The sequence below is a fragment of the Zootoca vivipara genome, chromosome 15 (assembly GCF_965207765.1).
Source record: "Zootoca vivipara chromosome 15, rZooViv2.hap1.1, whole genome shotgun sequence".
NCBI lineage: Eukaryota > Metazoa > Chordata > Lepidosauria > Squamata > Lacertidae > Zootoca > Zootoca vivipara.
The window spans coordinates 15,107,893-15,127,416 of NC_142598.1; the positions used below are offsets into that span (position 1 = coordinate 15,107,893).

The 19,524-nt window shown below is 43.8% G+C and overlaps 1 protein-coding gene across 2 annotated transcripts in view; it reads right to left on the reverse strand.

The window, feature by feature from the left end:
• The window catches only part of SPAG17 (sperm associated antigen 17), an 88,092-nt gene that overhangs the window by 34,655 nt on the left and 33,913 nt on the right, over positions 1–19,524 (reverse strand). For both annotated transcript variants that reach the window (XM_088658775.1, XM_060268869.2), the window contains 13 exons: positions 18,246–18,295; positions 16,640–16,753; positions 15,479–15,633; positions 14,036–14,226; positions 12,504–12,589; positions 11,703–11,975; positions 10,996–11,107; positions 8,462–8,602; positions 8,096–8,209; positions 7,025–7,248; positions 4,551–4,668; positions 2,320–2,759; positions 1,299–1,425 (listed from right to left, as the gene is read on the reverse strand). In XM_088658775.1, coding sequence (XP_088514901.1) covers positions 1,299–1,425; positions 2,320–2,759; positions 4,551–4,668; positions 7,025–7,248; positions 8,096–8,209; positions 8,462–8,602; positions 10,996–11,107; positions 11,703–11,975; positions 12,504–12,589; positions 14,036–14,226; positions 15,479–15,633; positions 16,640–16,753; positions 18,246–18,295 — 2,145 coding nt within the window. The remainder of the gene's footprint in view (positions 1–1,298; positions 1,426–2,319; positions 2,760–4,550; positions 4,669–7,024; positions 7,249–8,095; positions 8,210–8,461; positions 8,603–10,995; positions 11,108–11,702; positions 11,976–12,503; positions 12,590–14,035; positions 14,227–15,478; positions 15,634–16,639; positions 16,754–18,245; positions 18,296–19,524) is intronic.

Sequence of the window (19,524 nt, forward strand, 5' to 3'; positions counted from 1 at the left end):
ATATTTAAAATTAAATTTACTGCATCTTTTACCATTGTCTATCTGTCGTACGTCCATAGTTACCATAGTTAATTCCACATTACAAGTGTCACTACATCCCTGCAAGTGATTTTAACTGTTTACTGTGGTCATTTAAATAAATTAAAAAATTACTGCAATCTTTTAAAAATACTTGATCTTCCTGGTTTCGGATGCATGTTTATGTTGGGAGATTCATTCCCCGTCTGCAGTCATAGGAGTATCATATGACTGTATGTGTTTTGTTCCCACAGAATGGATGTGACGTAGACAGGATGTTTGTCTTACTGTTGTTCCTAAGCGGGACTGTTGTTCTCCATGGTTCTTTCTCCTTACTGGCTGTGATGCCAGAGAGAGGGAGCCATGATGTAGAGCTCCCACCTGTTTATATGTCAATAAAGCAGTTTAGCCTTATTTACTGACTTGTGTGTGTTGTTCTTCACGTTTGTGAGAGCAATCGCATATTTGGCCTGTGGGACCAGTTTAGCCATTGGCCCCCGGGACGGCTTAAATGCTAATAGTTTATACTTTCATTTAAAAGGTAAAGGTAAAGGGACCCCTGACCATTAGGTCCAGTCGTGACCGACTCTGGGGTTGCGCGCTCATCTCGCATTGGCCGAGGGAGCCGGCGTATAGCTTCCAGGTCATGTGGCCAGCATGACAAAGCCGCTTCTGGTAAACCAGAGCAGCACATGGAAACGCCGTTTACCTTCCCGCTATAGCGATTCCTATTTATCTACTTGTATTTTGATGTGCTTTCGAACTGCTAGGTTGGCAGGAGCTGGGACCAAGCAATGGGAGCTCACCCCATCACAGGGATTCGAACTGCCGACCTTCTGATCAGCAAGCCCTCGGCTCAGTGGTTTAGCCCACAGCGCCACCTGGGTCCCTATACTTTCATTTACCACTCCTTATACCCAATAAAAGGACTCTCCCACAATATCTAAATGAAGGAGTGGTTTATGGCGCAGAAAAGTAAGACAGAGAATATAGAGCTATACTTTACACTCATGATATATGAATGCCCTTGGATAAATGTGAGCAGCAATTAATTCATTCACACATTCTTAGAGAGCAAAGGGTCTCTATTTACTTAAAGGCCTACAGGGTGAGTGCAACATTTGTCTCATAGTCATGCTTAAAAAAAGAAGAGCGAGATTTATACCATTCTGAATTGTGATTGCCATCTTGATATCAGACCAAATGGTAAAGTATATGGGAACATAAAACATGAACCAGACAATAAAAGTTGCAGATTACTCAGCCCCCTGACCACCTACTAGATTTCTTGGTGCTTGTATCAGGAGGAGGTGTGGCCTCTGTATGTGGTGTACTTGCAGGAGGTGGAGGTGGTAAAACAGGACCAGAATCAGGGCTTCTCATCACTGTGCCGTCAGCAAACAGTATCTAGGGGAGAAAAAAAAAGTGTTAAAATCCTTACATTCAATGATATTTACATTTGGCAAATAAAACTATCAGGGCAATTTGAAGTAAGCCTCAATGAACTCAATGGGACTTACTCACAGGTAATAGGATTACAGCCTAAAATGCTCAAATATGGGTGGCATAAATGAGGAACTAGCTCAGGAATATTTTGGGGGGGAACACTGATACAGTATTGGTTAAGTTGGTTACGAACTTAATTCGTTCCAGAGGTCCGTTCTTAACCTGAAGTACCACTTTAGCTAATGGGGCCTCCAGCTGCCGCCATGCTGCCAGTGCACAATTTCTGTTCTCATCCTGGGGCAAAGTTCTTAACCCAAAGTATTACTTCCGGGTTAGCAGAGTCTGTAACCCGAAGTGTTTGTAACCCGAGGTACCACTGTATAGACAAATACAATTGCAACATACCCATGGCTGAAAGTAATTCTTAACAGGGGCTATATTTTGAATTAAGAAATGACCTAAAGGCCAGGAACATTTGCTAAGCACACTGACTCACTTGTACCCACATGAGCAAAGAGAGAAAGAACTCAGAATGCTGCAGCAGAAGAGGATTTCTTATTTACCATCACTAGCCAGACTCCTGGGCATGTAAATCTGCAGGAGGTATAAGTTGTATTTGCGGAATATTGAATTATAACTACAGCAATGCTTTTTGTGGGCTGACAAAGTGAAGAGTAACTCTACTTGACATTTTGGGAATATGTTATAGTTAAATAAAAGTCTAAGCAGGAATTGAAATATGCACAGCTGATGGGAAATGAAGAAGGGGGATTTTGTGCTGAGGTAACCATCGCTCCTGTAAATAAACAATAAAAGTGAATCTAAGTCAATGTCAAATGAATTTTGTTAGCATACCTGAGTGGATCCATCCAACATGTACTTTATGACAGTTCCTTGTCTCGTAGTAACTCTAGACACTTCCTGATCTATTGGGTTCTTCACTGCTTTTTGCAGCTGTGAATGCTTCACCCTTTGGGGATAACTCTGCCTAGTAAATATCTCAAAAATAGATTCCCTGGCTTTGTTTGCATGGTCCTCCTCTGTTTCAGCCTCAGCCTTGCCTTCATGGGCCTCATCCTTTAAGGTATCATCTGCCACATATTCATCAAGGGGCTTGCCTTCATCTGCCTTGTCTTCATTTCCTTTGGTCTTGCTTGCTATGGTTTCATGGGCCTTCACTTGCTCTTCTTTGGCTTCTTGTGTCTTAATTTCATCAATTTTGCCCTCATCCAATTTAGCTTCGTCTATTTTGCTTCCTTCACCTTCATTCTTGGGCTTGTTTCCCATTTCTTCACCTTTCACAGATCAAAACACGATTCCCATTAGTAGGTAATAATTATTAGCAACTGCCATGTGCAAACTATGGAGCCAACTAGTATATGCCAAAAATATCAGGGTGGTAAATGAATGACTTCAAGATAGATATTGTCCAGATGTTACGCCCAATTTAGATTGAGAGCCAATCTATATGGATGACAGTAGTTCTACTTATTTAAACATGGAACCACAAAAATTATGTAGAAAAGTGGGGATAATCTAAGATTAATAGCAGAAATGGATATATGGGGGACAGTGCAAAACCCTCCCTATAGTTGCAGATTACATCCTTCCAGCCCCAGTTATAAGAAGTCTACTCACTGATGGAAGAGAGTTTTGCACTCCTTATCTACACACCTCTTTCAAAAATCAGACACTTGTCACCTCTCTCTACATGATCAGGGCATTTTGTATTTAAATACACACAACTGCTGCAGTCATATTTATTTTGGCACTAAAAGTATCAGTACGTTAGTCCAGTGGTTCCCAACAGGTGGTCCGCGAGCTATGCCAGAGGGGTCCGCAAGATGCTATTAGAATAAAAAATATATTAAATATATTTCGTATGATAACAGATTTTTTGTTTTGGCCGCTTCCTGCATGAGCAGAGTCTAGCGCAAAACTAGAATTAGATAGAGGCAGTAGTTCTGCTGTATGCCGTTGGGTGGCGCTTTACAAACACTACTGTTTTGCAAAGAGGCAGCGCGCGCATTCTACTAACGCTCACCTCCCCAAGATGCTTTGCACGCGTCGGCTTCATTTGTGCGCTACTGCGCAGGTACCCTGTCTTCTCCATTCCCCTCCCTCCTCCCTGGCGCGCGCTGCCTCTTTGCAAAACAGTAGTGTTTGTAAACAAAGCGTTTTTCGCGGAAGCTACAGTTCACGTAGTTAAAAATGGACCGTTGGTTAAAAAGTGGTTCATCTCATTAAGAACTGAATACTGTATACTGATGGAGTACTCTGTTGTAACTGTAAAAAAACGTATAAATATAAAATATAAAAAGACTCTTAATTTGGCTCTCACTTTTTAATTCTAGGATTAGGAATTAATGGGGGTCCTTGTCACAATAGCGGCTCGATGAGGGGTCCTCGAGAAAATTTTGTTGGGAACCCCTGCGTTAGTCAAAACTGCATTATTAGGAGAATTTTGCACTAAAATGGTAATGGATTAAAAACAACAACAACCTGCCAATTGCTACAAAATGTGGATAATTTAATTTAAAAATGGGGAAATGAGAAACTGGGGCAACAAAAATTGACAGATCTTTCCATTCCTACCTATTGTACAAAGGTAAGGGTCACACCCATTGCTCCACCCACTTCCCCTTGGCTCCACCCACCACTGGCATACAGCCCTAAAAGACTGTTCCATAGCTGTCAAGTTATCCCTTTTCTCATGAGGAAGCCTATTCAGCATAAGGGAATTTCCCTTAAAAAAAGGGAGAACTTGACAGCTATGGACTGTTCTCCCTTCAGACCTATATGTCACACCATTCAGCAGTCCCATCAACCTCATGTTGTCATTGTTACCACATCTGCTTCTACCCCCACCTCCATCCTCGATTCTTATGCAATTGCAGCAGATGTTGGAGAGCAAAGCACAGCAAGTATCTGCAACACTTCCCTTCCAACCAGCTCCATCATGGCATTCTATGGCAGCAGGCATCAGCCCTCAGTTCCCACCCATCTCCACCTGGATTCAGAATGCCTTCAAAATGAATACTTTTGCAAAAGAACGTTGTGCTCATGTAACAATGATCAGCACTAACCTGTGAATTTTTGGCCAAGAAAGCTTAGTACCAATCCATTGGGACAGGACACATTCAAACTATTGAAAACACGGGGATCTGGAATAGTTTGTGTTTGGGTCAACTCGTCTATATCTACCTAGAGAATGAAAGAGACACAGAAAATAGCATTTCTAAAAATATTTAGCTCTCCACAATTGAAGGATCTACTATATAATAGGCTGATACGACTACATTCACACACTTTGTGGGCTAGGATATCATCTCACTGGCAAATAATATAATTGAAAACATGTTTTCTTATAATTCTTTGCCTGCGTTTAAATAAAAGTTTTAAAATGCAGTCAGTAGAGAAAATCATTACTGTAAACATTTTGAAGAAAAGATCGCCACAGCTTTTAGATTCTTTTGACATAAACTACTGCTGTATTAGATACAAATGGTGTTTTACAAAGTAGGTGGTTACGCTATCCAATACCTACAGTGTCCTTTAAAAACAAATCACAACACACATCTCCCTCTTGTCCTGGGAATCTGCCTTCCCCATTGCCAGCACCAGTAGAATCTTTTCTCCTCCAGGGCTGGTAATGTGGCAAGTGCACACCTCCTATCAGCCATGGGCATGGTGACTGGCTCCTCTGGCTTGGCATGGCAGCTTTAAATTTAAATGTTTACATGGGAAGATAGCATTGTGAAGACAACGTATTTCCATAGGACAGCCCTTGTGAGATTAAGGGGTTACAGCTCTAGTTCCTGTGCTGGGGGATGTCTCTGACAGCATATTTTGCCTTTCCCTGACTTGGATCAAAACCACCACCCTCCAAATTCAACTGTGAAACTCCGGCTGGAGGGCTTGCCTCTCTATTGCCAAGATTCACTTAAGCACAACCACCTTCTGCATCCTGCCACCATTGTGCTCTGGCACCAAACGGCCCTGTGGGCTTTGATGGCAGAGCTGAAATAATGTGTGGCCCGTAACTTCTCGTCTTGTTTTGGCAAAGATTCTACCTGCTCATGGGGGATCTCTGACTAGTCAGTTGGGCACCATCTGGGAAGTGCTGGCCTCTTTGTAACTCTGCACAGCTCCTGAGAGGCTCTTTCCATGGAGTTACAAGAAGTCTAGGGTTTTCACACACACACACACACCCCAACAACTGACCCTGTGGCATGTATTGTGGGCTGCAGCCAATCTCAGCTGCATGTCCTGCTTCAGTCAAGTGAAAACTAAATAAATTTGGGGAGTGAGAGAGTGAGAAAGCTCCAGTGATATCTACCCACAAGCCTTGCTCTAAGAGAACAAAGGCAGGCAATCTTTTTAAGGGAGTTGAAAGTGGTCTGGGAGAATCTTTGCTTCCTGTGGGATAATTACACATTACCTTTTGCACCACCACAACCTCTGATTTGGCAATACCAGTGCTAAAGTGGCACACCATGAGCAGCAGTTGATCTGTCAAACATCCTTCAGTTTTCCATCTCCAACCTAAGCGGAGGGAAGGCTGGAACTCGGTGGGAGATCCTCTGTCTGGAAAATACCTATAGCTCTACTTCAGAAGTAGACGGGGCAATCTTCTCCTCCATTCTCCTCAAGGAGAATGGAACTGTAGGTGACATTATTCCAAAAGAGGTCAGAATTCTACCGCACGCATTGTACTAGGTGCTAATGTAAGGTCACATTAGTGATCACTGCTCAGTGTAAAAGGCAAAGGACCCCTGGACGGTTAAGTCCAGTCAAAGGCGACTATGGGGTTGCGGCGCTCATCTCGTTTTCAGGCCAAGGAAGTCGGTGTTTGTCCGCAGACAGCTTTCTGGGTCATGTGGCCAGCATGACTAAACCGCTTCTGGCGCAACAGGACACCGCGACGGAAACCAGAGCGCACAGAAACACCATTTACCTTTCTGCCAAAACAGTACCTATTTATCTACTTGCACTGGCGTGCTTTCAAACTGCTAGGTTAGCAGGAGCTGAGACAGTCAAATGAAAAGATTCCAAGAGCTCTGGCCAGGTAGTAGATTAATTTTTAGAAAGTTTTAAGTTGAGAATAATAAGACAAATTCCAGTAGCAATCCAGTTTTTAGAAATCCAGGACGAGGCCCTGTTTCGGTTTATTCTTCATCAGCTCTAGTTTCATAGTTTCAAGGTCAAAGCGTACCATTCATGCTGAGACAGAGCAACAGGAGCTCACTCTGTTGCAGGGATTCGAACCGCCAACCTTCCAATTGGCAAGCCCAAGAGGCTCAGTGGTTTAGACCACAGTGCCACCCATGTCCTCCATGCGCCAGTAGCAGTTTAGTCATGCTGGCCACATGACCTAGATAGCTGTTTGTGGACAAACGCCGGCTCCCTCGGCCTGAAAACGAGATAAGCGCCACAACCCCATAGTCGCCTTTGAATGGACCTAACCATCCAGGGGTCCTTTACCACTCAGTGTACTATAGCAATGATATACATTCCCTCAGAGCTCAGGAACCACACTTAGTAGGAAATACAGCAACACCTTTTTCTCATCTTGCTTTGAAGCGTCTTCTGGCGAGCTAGTCACTGTGAGGCGGGAGCTCATATTGGTAGGTTGTAAGCTTTTGCCTGATTTTTCTTTAGAAGGCTTAGTCTTTCCTGTCGTCGCAGTAGCAGGAGTAGAAACAGGCGAGGTAACCAAAGCGGAAGTGGGCACATTTACGGAAGGGATGGTCAGAATGGTCGCTAAATTGGGATCACTTTCTTCTGTAGGGGAACAAAATGGTTTATATGAAATAAAAGAATATCACAGACATGGAAATTTCTTGTGTATTTAGGAGGACTTGGGGGAAAATATTATTTTTTCAAAATGCTTGTTTAAAGACAAAAGAAGAAAGTTGAAATACAACTGGATACCTAAGGCCACATGGAGATGATGTGCTCTTGCTCTGTGTCACCGGTTACAATCTAAGTTTATGTGTTAGGCCAGGGGTCAGCAAACTTTTTCAGCAGGGGGCCGGTCCACTGTTCCTCAGACCTTGTGGGGGGCCGGACTATATTTTGAAAAAAAATATGAACGAATTCCTATGCCCCACAAATAACCCAGAGATGCATTTTAAATAAAAGGACACATTCTACTCATGTAAAAAAACCAGGCAGGCCCCACAAATAACCCAGAGATGCATTTTAAATAAAAGGACACATCCTATTCATGTAAAAACATGCTGATTCCCGGACTGTCTGCGGACCGGATTTAGAATACGATTGGGCCTTAGTTTGGGGACCCCTGTGTTAGGCCTTGGGCCAAGCTCTAAGACAGGCCACAGCTGAGGATTCAATTCTGGTGCAGTCCAAAGTGCCAGACACACAAGGTTTTGACCCATTAAAGCCTTAAATGCCTCAAGGACCGCCGCTCCCCATAAGAACTGACCCAGACCCTGTGATCAACAACTGAGGCCCTTCTTTGTGTACCACTTCCACAAGAGGTCAAGAGGGCAGCAGCACGAGAATGAAACAGATATGACAAAGATCTTAGAAAATGATTTGATAAAATTAATAAAAATTTACTGGTTAGAAAATGATTTGATAATTTTCTTCATTTTGCTTGTTTTACCTTTTGCTTTTCCTGATGCTCCATAGCAGCTAAAGGAGAGGTGGATTTCATTTTCTAAGGTTGCAGAAAATGATCCAAACTTGCTCACAGCTTTCGATTGATTCACTGGTTTGTCTAAAGAAGAAGTGAAAGAAGACAACACGAGTTTTTAATATTAAAATGAGTTGCTTTCTCTCTTTAGGGGTAGCTAAGCCTTTTTGACTCTAAGGTCACATTAATCCTTGGCCAACTCCCTGGGAGAAGCAAACATTGGTTATTTCGTAGAGCTTTGGTCTTTCTAACTTTCTAGGGAAACTTCAGTGAAATAACACTCATCATACTTTTCAAATCATTTTATTTATATACAACTGATGCTAACACACTGACCTGGCTCTGGCTCTTGATCACTTGGGGAGTCATCTCTTTCTTCATTACTTTCTTTCTCTTGTTCGCATTTCTGGGGGTCTACGATATGAATGAAGAAACAGTGGTTGTCCTTTATTACCTTCACTTTGACCAAAGTTGCCCCTAGGAGAAAAGGAAAGAAAAATAATAAACAGAAATAAAATAGTCACCGAAGACTTGTGTTTCTGGTACCAGAGAATGAATAAGGCCACAATTAAATAAAACAGATTGCTAGAGCACGGGTGTCAAACACAAGGCCCGGGGGCCAAATCCAGCCCGCCAGACCTCGTCATGTGGCCCGCCGAGCACCCCAGCTAGCGGGACCCAGCAGTGGGACCTTGCTGCTGAAGCGCCGCGCCAACAAAGCGCCGACAAACAGCTGGGGCCGGGGAAATGCTTTTTGCCCCTGGGTCCCTTCGCGCTCTTTTCTGGCGCTGAATCAAGGCGGCGACCCCCCCTTCCCTTTCTTTCTTCCTCTCTCTCGTTCTTATTCTTTCTTTCCCTCTACTTCCTTCCTTATTTCTCCCTTTCTGTCTTCTCTCCCTCTTTCTTTTTCTTTCCTTCTTTATTCCCTTCCTTATTTCCTACTCTTCTTTCTCTCCCCTCTTTCCTTCCTTCCTCTCTCCCTCCCACTCCCTCTTTTCTTCCTCCCTCCCTCCCCTCCCTCTCCCTCTCCCTCTCCTCAGAAACATAGGATGCTGCTTTATACTTCTGGCCCTTAAACCCTGGAACCAGGAGAGCAGCTCCAGTGAGTCAACCTCAGCCAGTCACTTTGGTGAAGGGTGGTGGCTCACTGGCAGAACATCTGTCCTGCATGCAGAAGGACCCCAGCATCTGCAGGTACTAGCAGCTCTGCAAAGGTCCTGCATGAAACCCTAGCGAGCCTCCACCACCCAGTGCAGTTACCAAAAATCATTTTTCAATAAATTGTACAATAATTGTACATTTGAATATCTACTTGCCATTATTCTGACTATGTTTCTGCTTTCAGAGCTAGTTATTACTTACATTATTACAAAAAAACAGTAATAATTGAATGCAGTGACAATAATTTATGATAATAAAGAGTGGACACATAGTCCTACAGATACAACCGGCCCTTTGAGGGTGACCAAACTGCTGATGTGGCCCCCGATGAATTTGAGTTTGACACTCCTGTGCTAGAGTATTTGCTGAACTGGTTTGCACTGGTTCCCAAGGTTAGATAGAGCTGTGTTTCCACATTAACTTCTCTAATTACATTCACAATGTTAAAATGTGACTGCAAGATATTCATTCTCCCATTTTACAAAAGTAAAATGTAAGCCGCATTTAAAACAGAACTTTCAATCAAATGTTTTCCTTGAGGCATAGAAATATATCCTTAGAACCAGGATTCTAATCAACTTAGTCCAGAGTTTTATTTTAGAATATGGTGCTCCTCATTATCAGTGAATGCCAAAGCGTATCTCATACATTATCCTCTAAGTTTTATTACCGCAGTATTATTGTGTTTATATTCCTCCTTTCTTCCAACAAGCTCCAGGAGGCATACATTGTTTTCCTGGAGCGCCTGTGGTGGCGCCTGTCCTGTGGAACGCCCTCCCATCAGATGTCAAAGAGAAAAACAGCTACCAGGTTTTTAGAAGGCATCTGAAGGCAGCCCTGTTTAGGGAGGCTTTTAATGTTTAATTGTTTTATTTCATTTTTCTGTTGGAAGCCGCCCAGAGTGGTTGGGGAAACCCAGCCAGATGGGCGGGGTATAAATAAATTATTATTATTATTATTATTATTATTATTATTATTATTATTATTATTCCTTCTCCCCATGTTATCCTCACAACAACCCTGTAAGGTAAAGTTAGACTAGGAGACAGCAGCTGGCCAACACTCACCCAGTGAGTTGCATGGCTGGGTGGGATTTGAACCCTGGTCGCCCATCTCTAACACTCTAACAAATGCCTGGGGGGGGGGCAGGGGTGGAGGAAGGGGAGTGCGGTGGGGGCAGTCCGCCCCGGGTGTCACCACTGAGGGGGATGATAAAATGCCGGGCGACACTCACTGCGGGGCCTGCAGCGAGCCCGAGCCACACGCCTCTCCTGGGAGTGACGCGGTGACTTGGGCGCCCGCAGGCTCTGCGCTGCCCCAAACGGTCCGCCCACTGCCTCCCCCTCAGCTGTAGGGCAGCTGAGTGGGAGGAGGCAGACTCATTCCTCGGAAGCCCTCTGGTGCGTCCTGCCCTGGCTGGCCCCCGCCCTGCAGGTGGCTGGCCCCGCCCCTGGACGCAGGGCACATGCGCTGCCCCAGGTGCCCGATTGGCTTGCTCCGCTGCTGGGTGGTGGTTGAGAGAAGATGCCAATGGCTACTCAGTGAATTCTTGACAGAGGCAAAATTCAAATCAGGAGCTCCTGATTCATAGCCTACTCTGTTAACCACAATGCTACACTACTATTGCTTCAACAGTGAAACATCTATCAATACTTTTTTCTAAATGCATGTTTAGAAATCCATAGAAATGCCAAGTGCGAAAGAATCACCTTTTTCGAAAGTTATCCTTTCTGCCTGGATTTGTCCTCCATCAGTAGGGAACAGGTATCGGGTAGTCCCTGCAACTTGAATGGGATTCTCAGCCATATTGTATCCAAGAAACTAGGACAGAACAGTTACAGGAAAAGGTACAATTAGACAGAAGTTTTCAGCCCGGGAAAACTGGCATACTCTAGCGGCAAGACGACTCCACCACTATTTTGTGACTCATGAAGTGTGTGGTTTTTTTCTGCATCAATTTATTTCTTTATAATTGAAAATATTTCCATAAAATATAAATATTTTGAAAACCCATGAAGTGTGTGAATCCTGCCCTTTATATAGCTATCATCTACAGTGGACGCTCAGGTTGCGAACATAATCCGTGTGGGAGGCATGGCCATGGCGAGGAGCCACCCCTGCAAAAAAAAGGTACTGCTTGCATGTGCTTTCATTTGTACTCATACGGGCTAAAGCCCACATCGAAACTGCTTTGGGAAAGAAGGCATTATTTGGTCATTAAAAAGATGAAAAATGTGTCAGAATTGGGGTTGATGTGTATATCACTAAAAGAAACACCCCATGGAACGCATTAAATGCACACTGAAGAATGGTAAAACTTGCTTCAGGCACAATATGCCTCTGCAGAAAAGCTCGAGACAAGATATACAGGCACCATATGAAAAAAGGCAATATCTTTCTAATAGGAGAAACGCACCTCATATTCTTTCACGGGTGGCTGAGGAGGGATAGTTTGTTTACTCTGCTTGGCCAGCCTTGCCTGTTCTTCAGCGTCTGGTGATTTAGCCGACTCTGGTGACCTGGACGGCGATTTCTTGTCTTTTTTCTTTTTGGATGCCTTTCCTTCATCAGAAGGTGCTTGCTCCTTACTCTGGCCTTTTTTCTTGCCAGGTTTCTCCTTCTTCTCAGCTTTTTTCAATTCTTTCAACCGCTCTTCCTCTAACAGCCGCTCCTGTTCCTCCTTCCAAGCCTGTCCAAACAATTAAGACTTCAGGGCCTAACTTAACATGATGGTCTTCACTTTGCAGTGCATGGGAAACTTTTCATTTCAACCTTTTTTTGAGTCACTATTGGATTACTTTTAGTTTAATCCTTCTTCCCTCCTTTTTAAAAATGTCAATATTTTAAGTGATTTTAATATATTATTTAAAGCCCTGTAATTATCTGTTTCCAAAACTTTCCAATACAAACTGAAAGTATGTGCGTGCAGCTTATAACAACAACAAAAAAATCATTACTATTATCACACTGCAGGTGCTGTTGTTGCCATAAGTACGTTTTATTTATTTAAGCATTTATTTAATTTGTATGCTGCCCTTCATCCGAAGATCTCAGGGCGGTTCACAGCAAAAATATACAAGATAAAAACACAACATGCATAATAAAAACAGGAACAAAAACAAAACACCCTTAGGTGTATAAAAACACTTGGAACAAATGAAATTATTTTTGGATTAGGCTTTTCCTTTCCCTCCCCCCCACTTTTTTTTGTTGTTACCTTGAGAGAGTCATCTCTGACAAAAATGTTTTTTTCTTTCTCAGCTACAGGTTCTGGAGAAATGTCGATTTTACTTTTGGCAGGACCTTGAGAATTGAGATAAAGATAAAGCATCTTTAAAAGTATGTTGCAACAGCAACCACCAACTACCAAGAAATATTCGTTAAAAGATCAATAGAACGAATGCAACACCAAAGCTTGAAAAGTAGAGCTCAAATTCCCATACTGTATTTGGCACAAGCAATCTGGCTATGACTCTATCTCTTTCCATCATCTCATATGCTCCCTTATACTCTGAGAAAAGTCATTTAAAGGCACGTCAATTTTAACTTGGCAACATTTATTTGTAAGCTACATTAAAGCATGAAGATCACGGGCCAAATGTTCCTTGAGCTCTAAAATAAAAATGTGTTCCTTCTTAATAATGAGCTTGTGTGCAAGCCCTGGTAGGAGTCAATAAAGGGAGACCCCCAAGATGCAGAAATAACAGCAAGCACTTCATATCATCACCCACCGCATACTGCAACTACACACTCACAAATCACACAGCAACCCCTCTCTCATACTCCGATCTCACTAGCTACGAGGTTTTTAAAAAGTACTTTAGCCATTTTAGAACCAAATTTGGAGGGGATGGGTGAGTTTCTTGGAGAGTGGAGCCGGGGATGGAATGGTTAACCCTCCCCCACCAGCTAAAATATCCAAGTCAACCACTGTGTCCAAACAATTAGGCTTGGAGAAAACCCTTCTCTTGCAAGCAAACCAAGGGTTTTTTCCAAGCCTAATTGCAGCAAGAGGGGTTATCTACATTGGCTCCCAGTATGTTTCCGAGCACAGCTCAAAGTGTTGGTGCTGACCTTTAAAGCCCTAAATGGCCTCGGTCCAGTATACCTGAAGAAGCATCTCCACCCCCATCGTTCTGCCCGGACACTGAGGTCCAGTACCGAGGGCCTTCTGGTGGTTCCCTCGTTGCGAGAAGCCAAGTTGCAGGGAACCAGGCAGAGGGCCTTCTCGGTGGTGGCGCCCGCCCTGTGGAACGCCCTCCCATCAGATGTCAAAGAGAAAAAGCAGCTACTAGATTTTTAGAAGACATCTGAAGGCAGCCCTGTTTAGGGAGGCTTTTTAATGTTTAATAGATTATTTTATTTTATGTTGGAAGCCGCCCAGAGTGGCTGGGGAAACCCAGCCAGATGGGCGGGGTATAAATAATAAATTATTATTATTATTATTATTATTATTATTATTATTATTATTATTATTATTTCTCGTCCCCCAGCTGTGGCCCTTCTGAAAATGCTCCTCCCCTGCTGCAGGTAGGCATGAACAAAGCCTTCTATGGCACCCAAGACAAGGCCTTTGGGTGGGCAATTCCCTAACACAGGTAAATGGAGTTGGCTTATATAATTTGCTGCATGCTTCCATTTATGCCTAGGGATTGCAAGTTGTTTTCTGAATAAGAACATGGCTATTATTATACATGCTTACCTGGCCCACTGAACTTACCTCTGAGTAGGCTTATGTAGTAAACTTACTTTTGGACTTCTTCTGTGCAGCACCCTTTTTGCCAGTAGGTGGGGACTTGACTTCGACAGGTGCTTTTTCTGCTAACTCTTTAGCTAACCTAAGTGCTTCCAGTTCTTTTGCCATTTTTTCTTCCTGATATTTTACTTCTTCTCTTACTATCCATTCATCTATGGAAGCAGCCACCAGTTCTAGGTAATTCCTGGGGAAAAATAATTTCTACTATTATCGATAAGAAAGCAGAGTGATCAAGAATCTTTTCCTTCTCATATGAAAGAATTAAAACCCTTAGTTTATATTGCATTTTATATTTTAAAAATATTTCTGCATTATTAACTCTGCGGATTATTTTTTAAAAAAACAAGTATGCAAATCGGATCTGCACAGCAGCTGATGAAATGGTTCCCCTCTGGAAACTGCTGGCTGCTGTGGGGTGACAGAAAGGGCACTTGAATGCTTGACTTTTTGGAGTTTCAATCAGCACTGTGCAATCAGCTTAATAGCTAGATGTGTGCTGTATGTAAACATGAGATGCCAGCATAGGCAATGGCAGCTGGCCAGCAATGCATCTGCACAGGGCAGACTGAGCTATCCTCTTCCTTCCTCACTTGTCCACCACTGCTTTGGGTTAAGGACATTAATTCTCACTCTTAAGAGCACAAAGCCCCAAATGCTGCAACTTTTCCACATCAGGAAGTTGCTTCTGCTCCTTGACCATTTGGATTGCCCCATATTGAATGTTTCCCAACTCTGCAATATCCTTTTTTGAGCAGAACAATACTGTGATCCAAGAGGGGTATCTTTCCCATAGAGGCAAGTGGCGCGGGGCGCCAGGGCACCAAGTTCTGGAGGGTGCCAGGGAAGAGGCAGAGGCTGGATGCGGCGCCTCCCGGCATCAGCTCACTGCCTCCGCCATGCCACGCCGAAGCAGCCCCGCGCCTGGAGCCTCCACCTTTCCCCTGCTGGAGGAGCCGCCCTCCAGCCGCTGCCCGCCTCCACCAGCCCCGCAAAGCTGCCAGCAGCGTCGTAAGAAGGTCAGCAACTCTGGGAAACGGGGGGGGGGACGGAGGGATCTTTGCACCACGGCTTATACTTCAGGCGGCCCTGAGAGTAGTCACGCCATATAATGGCTTTATGGCATTGACAACTTTATTTTCAATCCCTTTCCACATGTTCCTTAATGTGGAATTTGCCTTTTTCACAGCTGCCACCCACTGGATCAACATATTCCTCAAACTCTGCACTATGCTTCATTCCAGGTCCCTCGCCACCTATTCCATATATTCAAAATGGAGTGTTTTGGGGTGGGGTTTTTTTTTGCAGCAATGTGCACCCGTTTACACTTGCTTGCACTTGCCATTCTCATCATGAATCGCCATCATCTCCTTTTCATGCTGCATTCCATACCTATGGCTTCTAGGATATTTGGAGGCATGGCCTGAAGAACCTCTCACCTGAATCCAACGTCAGAATGCAACGCAACATTCCAGGACTCTTCAAACTGGCAACGTTGGTTCATAGGATTATGAAGGACTACCAGCAAGGAGTTATCTTGAGTGTGATAATAAGAATCAATGCATTTGTAATGCTGGGCTGCATTGTGAAGAACCTGAGAACGAAAGGAAAACTCAACTTTTGTAACTGACTGGCAATGGGGAAAGGGCATTTTGGGGGAACAGTTTTAACATAAAAAACATATTTATAGCACATTTAATGTACTTTTTTGTAACTAATACTAGACATTGATTGCCCAGATGGTGACCACCATCAGGAGTGGGGCAGGGAAAGTGCAATATTGTTGCTTTTGCTTGTGGCAGCTTTCAAGACCATTGAGCAATTAATCCTCCTGCACAGTTTCCATGGGTTGGTGGCACGGTGTTGCTGTGGCTATTATTGATTTCATTTATTGAATTTGTTAGTTGTTTTATCTTGCCTAGGGGAACCCGAAGGTTCCATTCCTACCTACAGGATTCAGTTCAGAAAATACTGTTGGAAGATTACATGTCTAACCCCCTAGCAGTTGTGCCACAGGGCACTATTCTTATTTCCAATGTTGTTTAATATAAAGGCATTGGAGCTGGCATTAGGAGGTTCGGGGTCCAATGTCATTAACACGCTGATGACACCAGCTCTATCTTAGTTAATATACGGGCTTCATGACAGGTTGATTGTATCATGTGTACGCAAATACATTTTATTGCAGAAGAGCTATGATGGAAGAGTAACTCCCCCTCTGCCCAGAAAAAGGTGCCCAGCAAGTTCTTCATATGTAAATAAGAGAAGGAACATCTCTTTCACTAAGTCCTGTGTGACCTATTTTTTGTATCAAGGGAAAGGACACTCCTAGAAGTAAAGATGGGTACAGTAAACGACACCTCTACTCTTCCCAACAAGTAATACCTATGATGATATCCAAGATAAAACAGAATACAAAGACAATTCCCCCTGCTTTGGTGACAGGCGTGCAATTAAGATTTAACAGGGTTGCTAAGCGCAAATGGTTAAGAAACATCACTCATCAGCTTTACATCTGAAGCAGGGATATAGAAATGAAATGCTCAATATACTTTTCTGTTTCCCCCCTCTACATCATGAAGAAAAAGCAGCTAAAATACCTGGAAGAGAAGGTGTGGTTGAAAATGTTCTGCAAAACTCCAGTCTTTCAAACACCGCTGCTGGGTCTCCTGTATGGCAACTAATTCTGTATCTGCCTCTGCATCTAAATGTATCTTAAGAAACACCAAGAGATATAAAACACTAATGACATACAACGAAGACCACAGAGCAGGGGTTTAAGCAGTGGTTTGGTGGCCATCTGTCATGTATGAGATTCCTGCATTGCTAGGAGTTGGACTAGATAATCCTCGGGGGTCCTTTCCAACTCTACAGTTCTATGATTCTAACCTTTTCCTTTTTGGCTTGGGAGTCACAAAACTAATTTTTAATTTGGTAAATGGGAAGACTTGGACAGATCCTTTCAGACAAGCATCAACACCCATCCCAACAAAAACTATCACATAGATTCTCTCTCAAATAATCTATCAGAGTAAGCTTGACATGGATCTGCTCAGATAAAGGAGAAAGCTCGCACTGAGAATGGAAGCTGGAATGGGAGGTGTCACCTGCCTCTCCTTTCAATAAAAAACGCAATACAGAAGTAAAAAAGTGGGGGGGGGAGGACACAACTAGATGTGAGACCAGAAAGAATGCAAAAGTACTAACAGAATTAATTAGTTCCCCAAAATGCCTACTAATAGGATTTATTACAGCTCAGTCTATTTTGGAACACAGGTTTCTTCTTCAAGAGCAATCTTGAACTTTCAAATTATATAAAGCAATGGGAGCAGCTTCAACAAATACTACCAACTGACCTTCGAACATCATGAGAAAAACTTGCACCATATATCATGGTGACAGATAGACCTAACTAGTATTTTCCCCCTATGACCAAATTGAAATGCTGAGATGTGAGTTGAGTAGATCTGTGTTGCACCTGCAGTTAGCTGAAGCTATCTCATGATCAGTTCATTCCTAGTATTGTAATGCTAACAGCTCTGCTGTTCCCCCAGCCAGCCAGACTGCATGCATAAGGCAGCCCAAGAATCCCCTTGCACAAATAACCCCACATCCTAGCATTTATGAATTTACAGCAGGCACGTCCAACAGGTGGATCGAGATCACTGGCTCCCCCCACAGAAGCTCAACAACTTTGCCTCCCCTAAAAAAACCTCAACAACTTTGAGCTGAACCCCTAAAAAGGGGGGCTTTCCTCCTCCCTAAAAAGCTCAACAACTCTGAGCTAAACTCCCCAAAATGGGGGTAGATCACTGCCAGGTTTACCCCAAATCTCTACCACCATTAAATACCCTCTCCTAGAGCCCCAATTCAAAAAAAAAGTCACGCGGGGCTGCTAAATTTGCTTAGATGTATGTCAAGGGAACTGCCCATACTGAAAGGAGACAGAATCGCAGGCAGTACAGAATGATAATGGGTAAGAATTTTTAACCAGTTATGATTCTAGAGTACAACAATGTAGCATTAGAAGATTCTTTTCTACTTTTATTAGCATACATATAATCTTTAAGAGGAAAGGTTTTGAATCACTAAAGAGCATCTATCATTATATATACATGTGAAATTAAAAACACACAGGAAATTCTCAGCTCCCATAATTCACATGTACAGACTTTACAGTACATTTCAATCAAGAGTATTTCTTACCTTATTTTCAAGAGGAGCGTTGAGATCACTCCTAAATTCAGCAACCCGATCTGAAAAATAAAGCTAAATAGATGGGTGGATGGATAAGAGATGCATACACTAACATACCCACAGACATATTTTATCTTTTCATCTGGTTAATTGTTTGGCTGTTCCTGTTACTTAAATGCTGGTGGCCCAATCTCCATCCTGCTCTACCCTGATAAACGGTCTCTACATTGTTCAGAGCACCGGCTTGCCTCTTTCTTACAATATTCCTCTCTCTTAATAATAATGTCTGTTTATGAACTTCCATGGAAATCCTTGGGTCAGCAAGTGCATGAACCAGGAGGATTCGCTTCTTTATGGCACAGTCCCATTCAAAAGAAATCAACGGACTTTACTCCCAGTATATAGGATTGTAGCCTTAATTCTTTTTCTCCTTAATCTGAAATGGACAATCTGTGTGTCTTCGTGTTTCACATACACACATACTCTTTAACAACAAATGAGAGGCGAGGGTGCACCTTTGGCCAATGTGATTGGCAGAGCCCGTGTGATGCCATAGCCAAATGGCTCATGTAGCGCTCCCCCTGTTTAGCTCTGACACCTAAGGTGTGCTGTGTGCGAGGACTGCACCTAGCTTTTTCCAGTAGGAAGACTGGACCCGGGACCACCTGTTTATGAGGTCTGCTGCACTACACGGCTTGTGTTCTTAATTCAGCTTTCTTGCTTCTGGTGGGCAGGGGCGTCTTGCCCATAGAGGCAAGTGGCGCGGGGAACCAGGGCGCCAAGTTCGCACCCAGTTCTGGAGGGCGCCTGGGAAGAGGCGGAGGCTGGACGCAGCACCTCCTGGCATCGGCTCACTGCCCTCGTCCACTGCGTCAAAGCAGAGCCTCCGCCTGCCGTGGCCACCAAGGCACAGGGAAGAGGCAGGGCGTGGTGCCCTCGCCCGCCACGCTGAAGCAGCGCCATGCCCGGAGCCTCCAACTCTTCCCTGCTGGAGGAGCTGCCTTCCAGCTGCTGCCCGCCTCCTTCAGCGCAGCAAAGCTGAGAAAGGAGGGTGGGGCGCAGGAGGAGGCTTAAGACGGCCCTGGCCTTGAGTCCCGTCCTTCAACTATTTCTCCCACGGATTGGGTGGGGGGAAAAGTATGCATTCACCCACCTCGGCTTGTCTGCTTATCATTTCTGCAAAAAAGCCTTCCACAGCATCTTGCGTGGAAGAAGGCACCGCAGACACCAGAGCCGGCCCTGTGTTCACCCGCTGCTCTGCGAAAGCACGGGAAAGTGAGGTAACAGG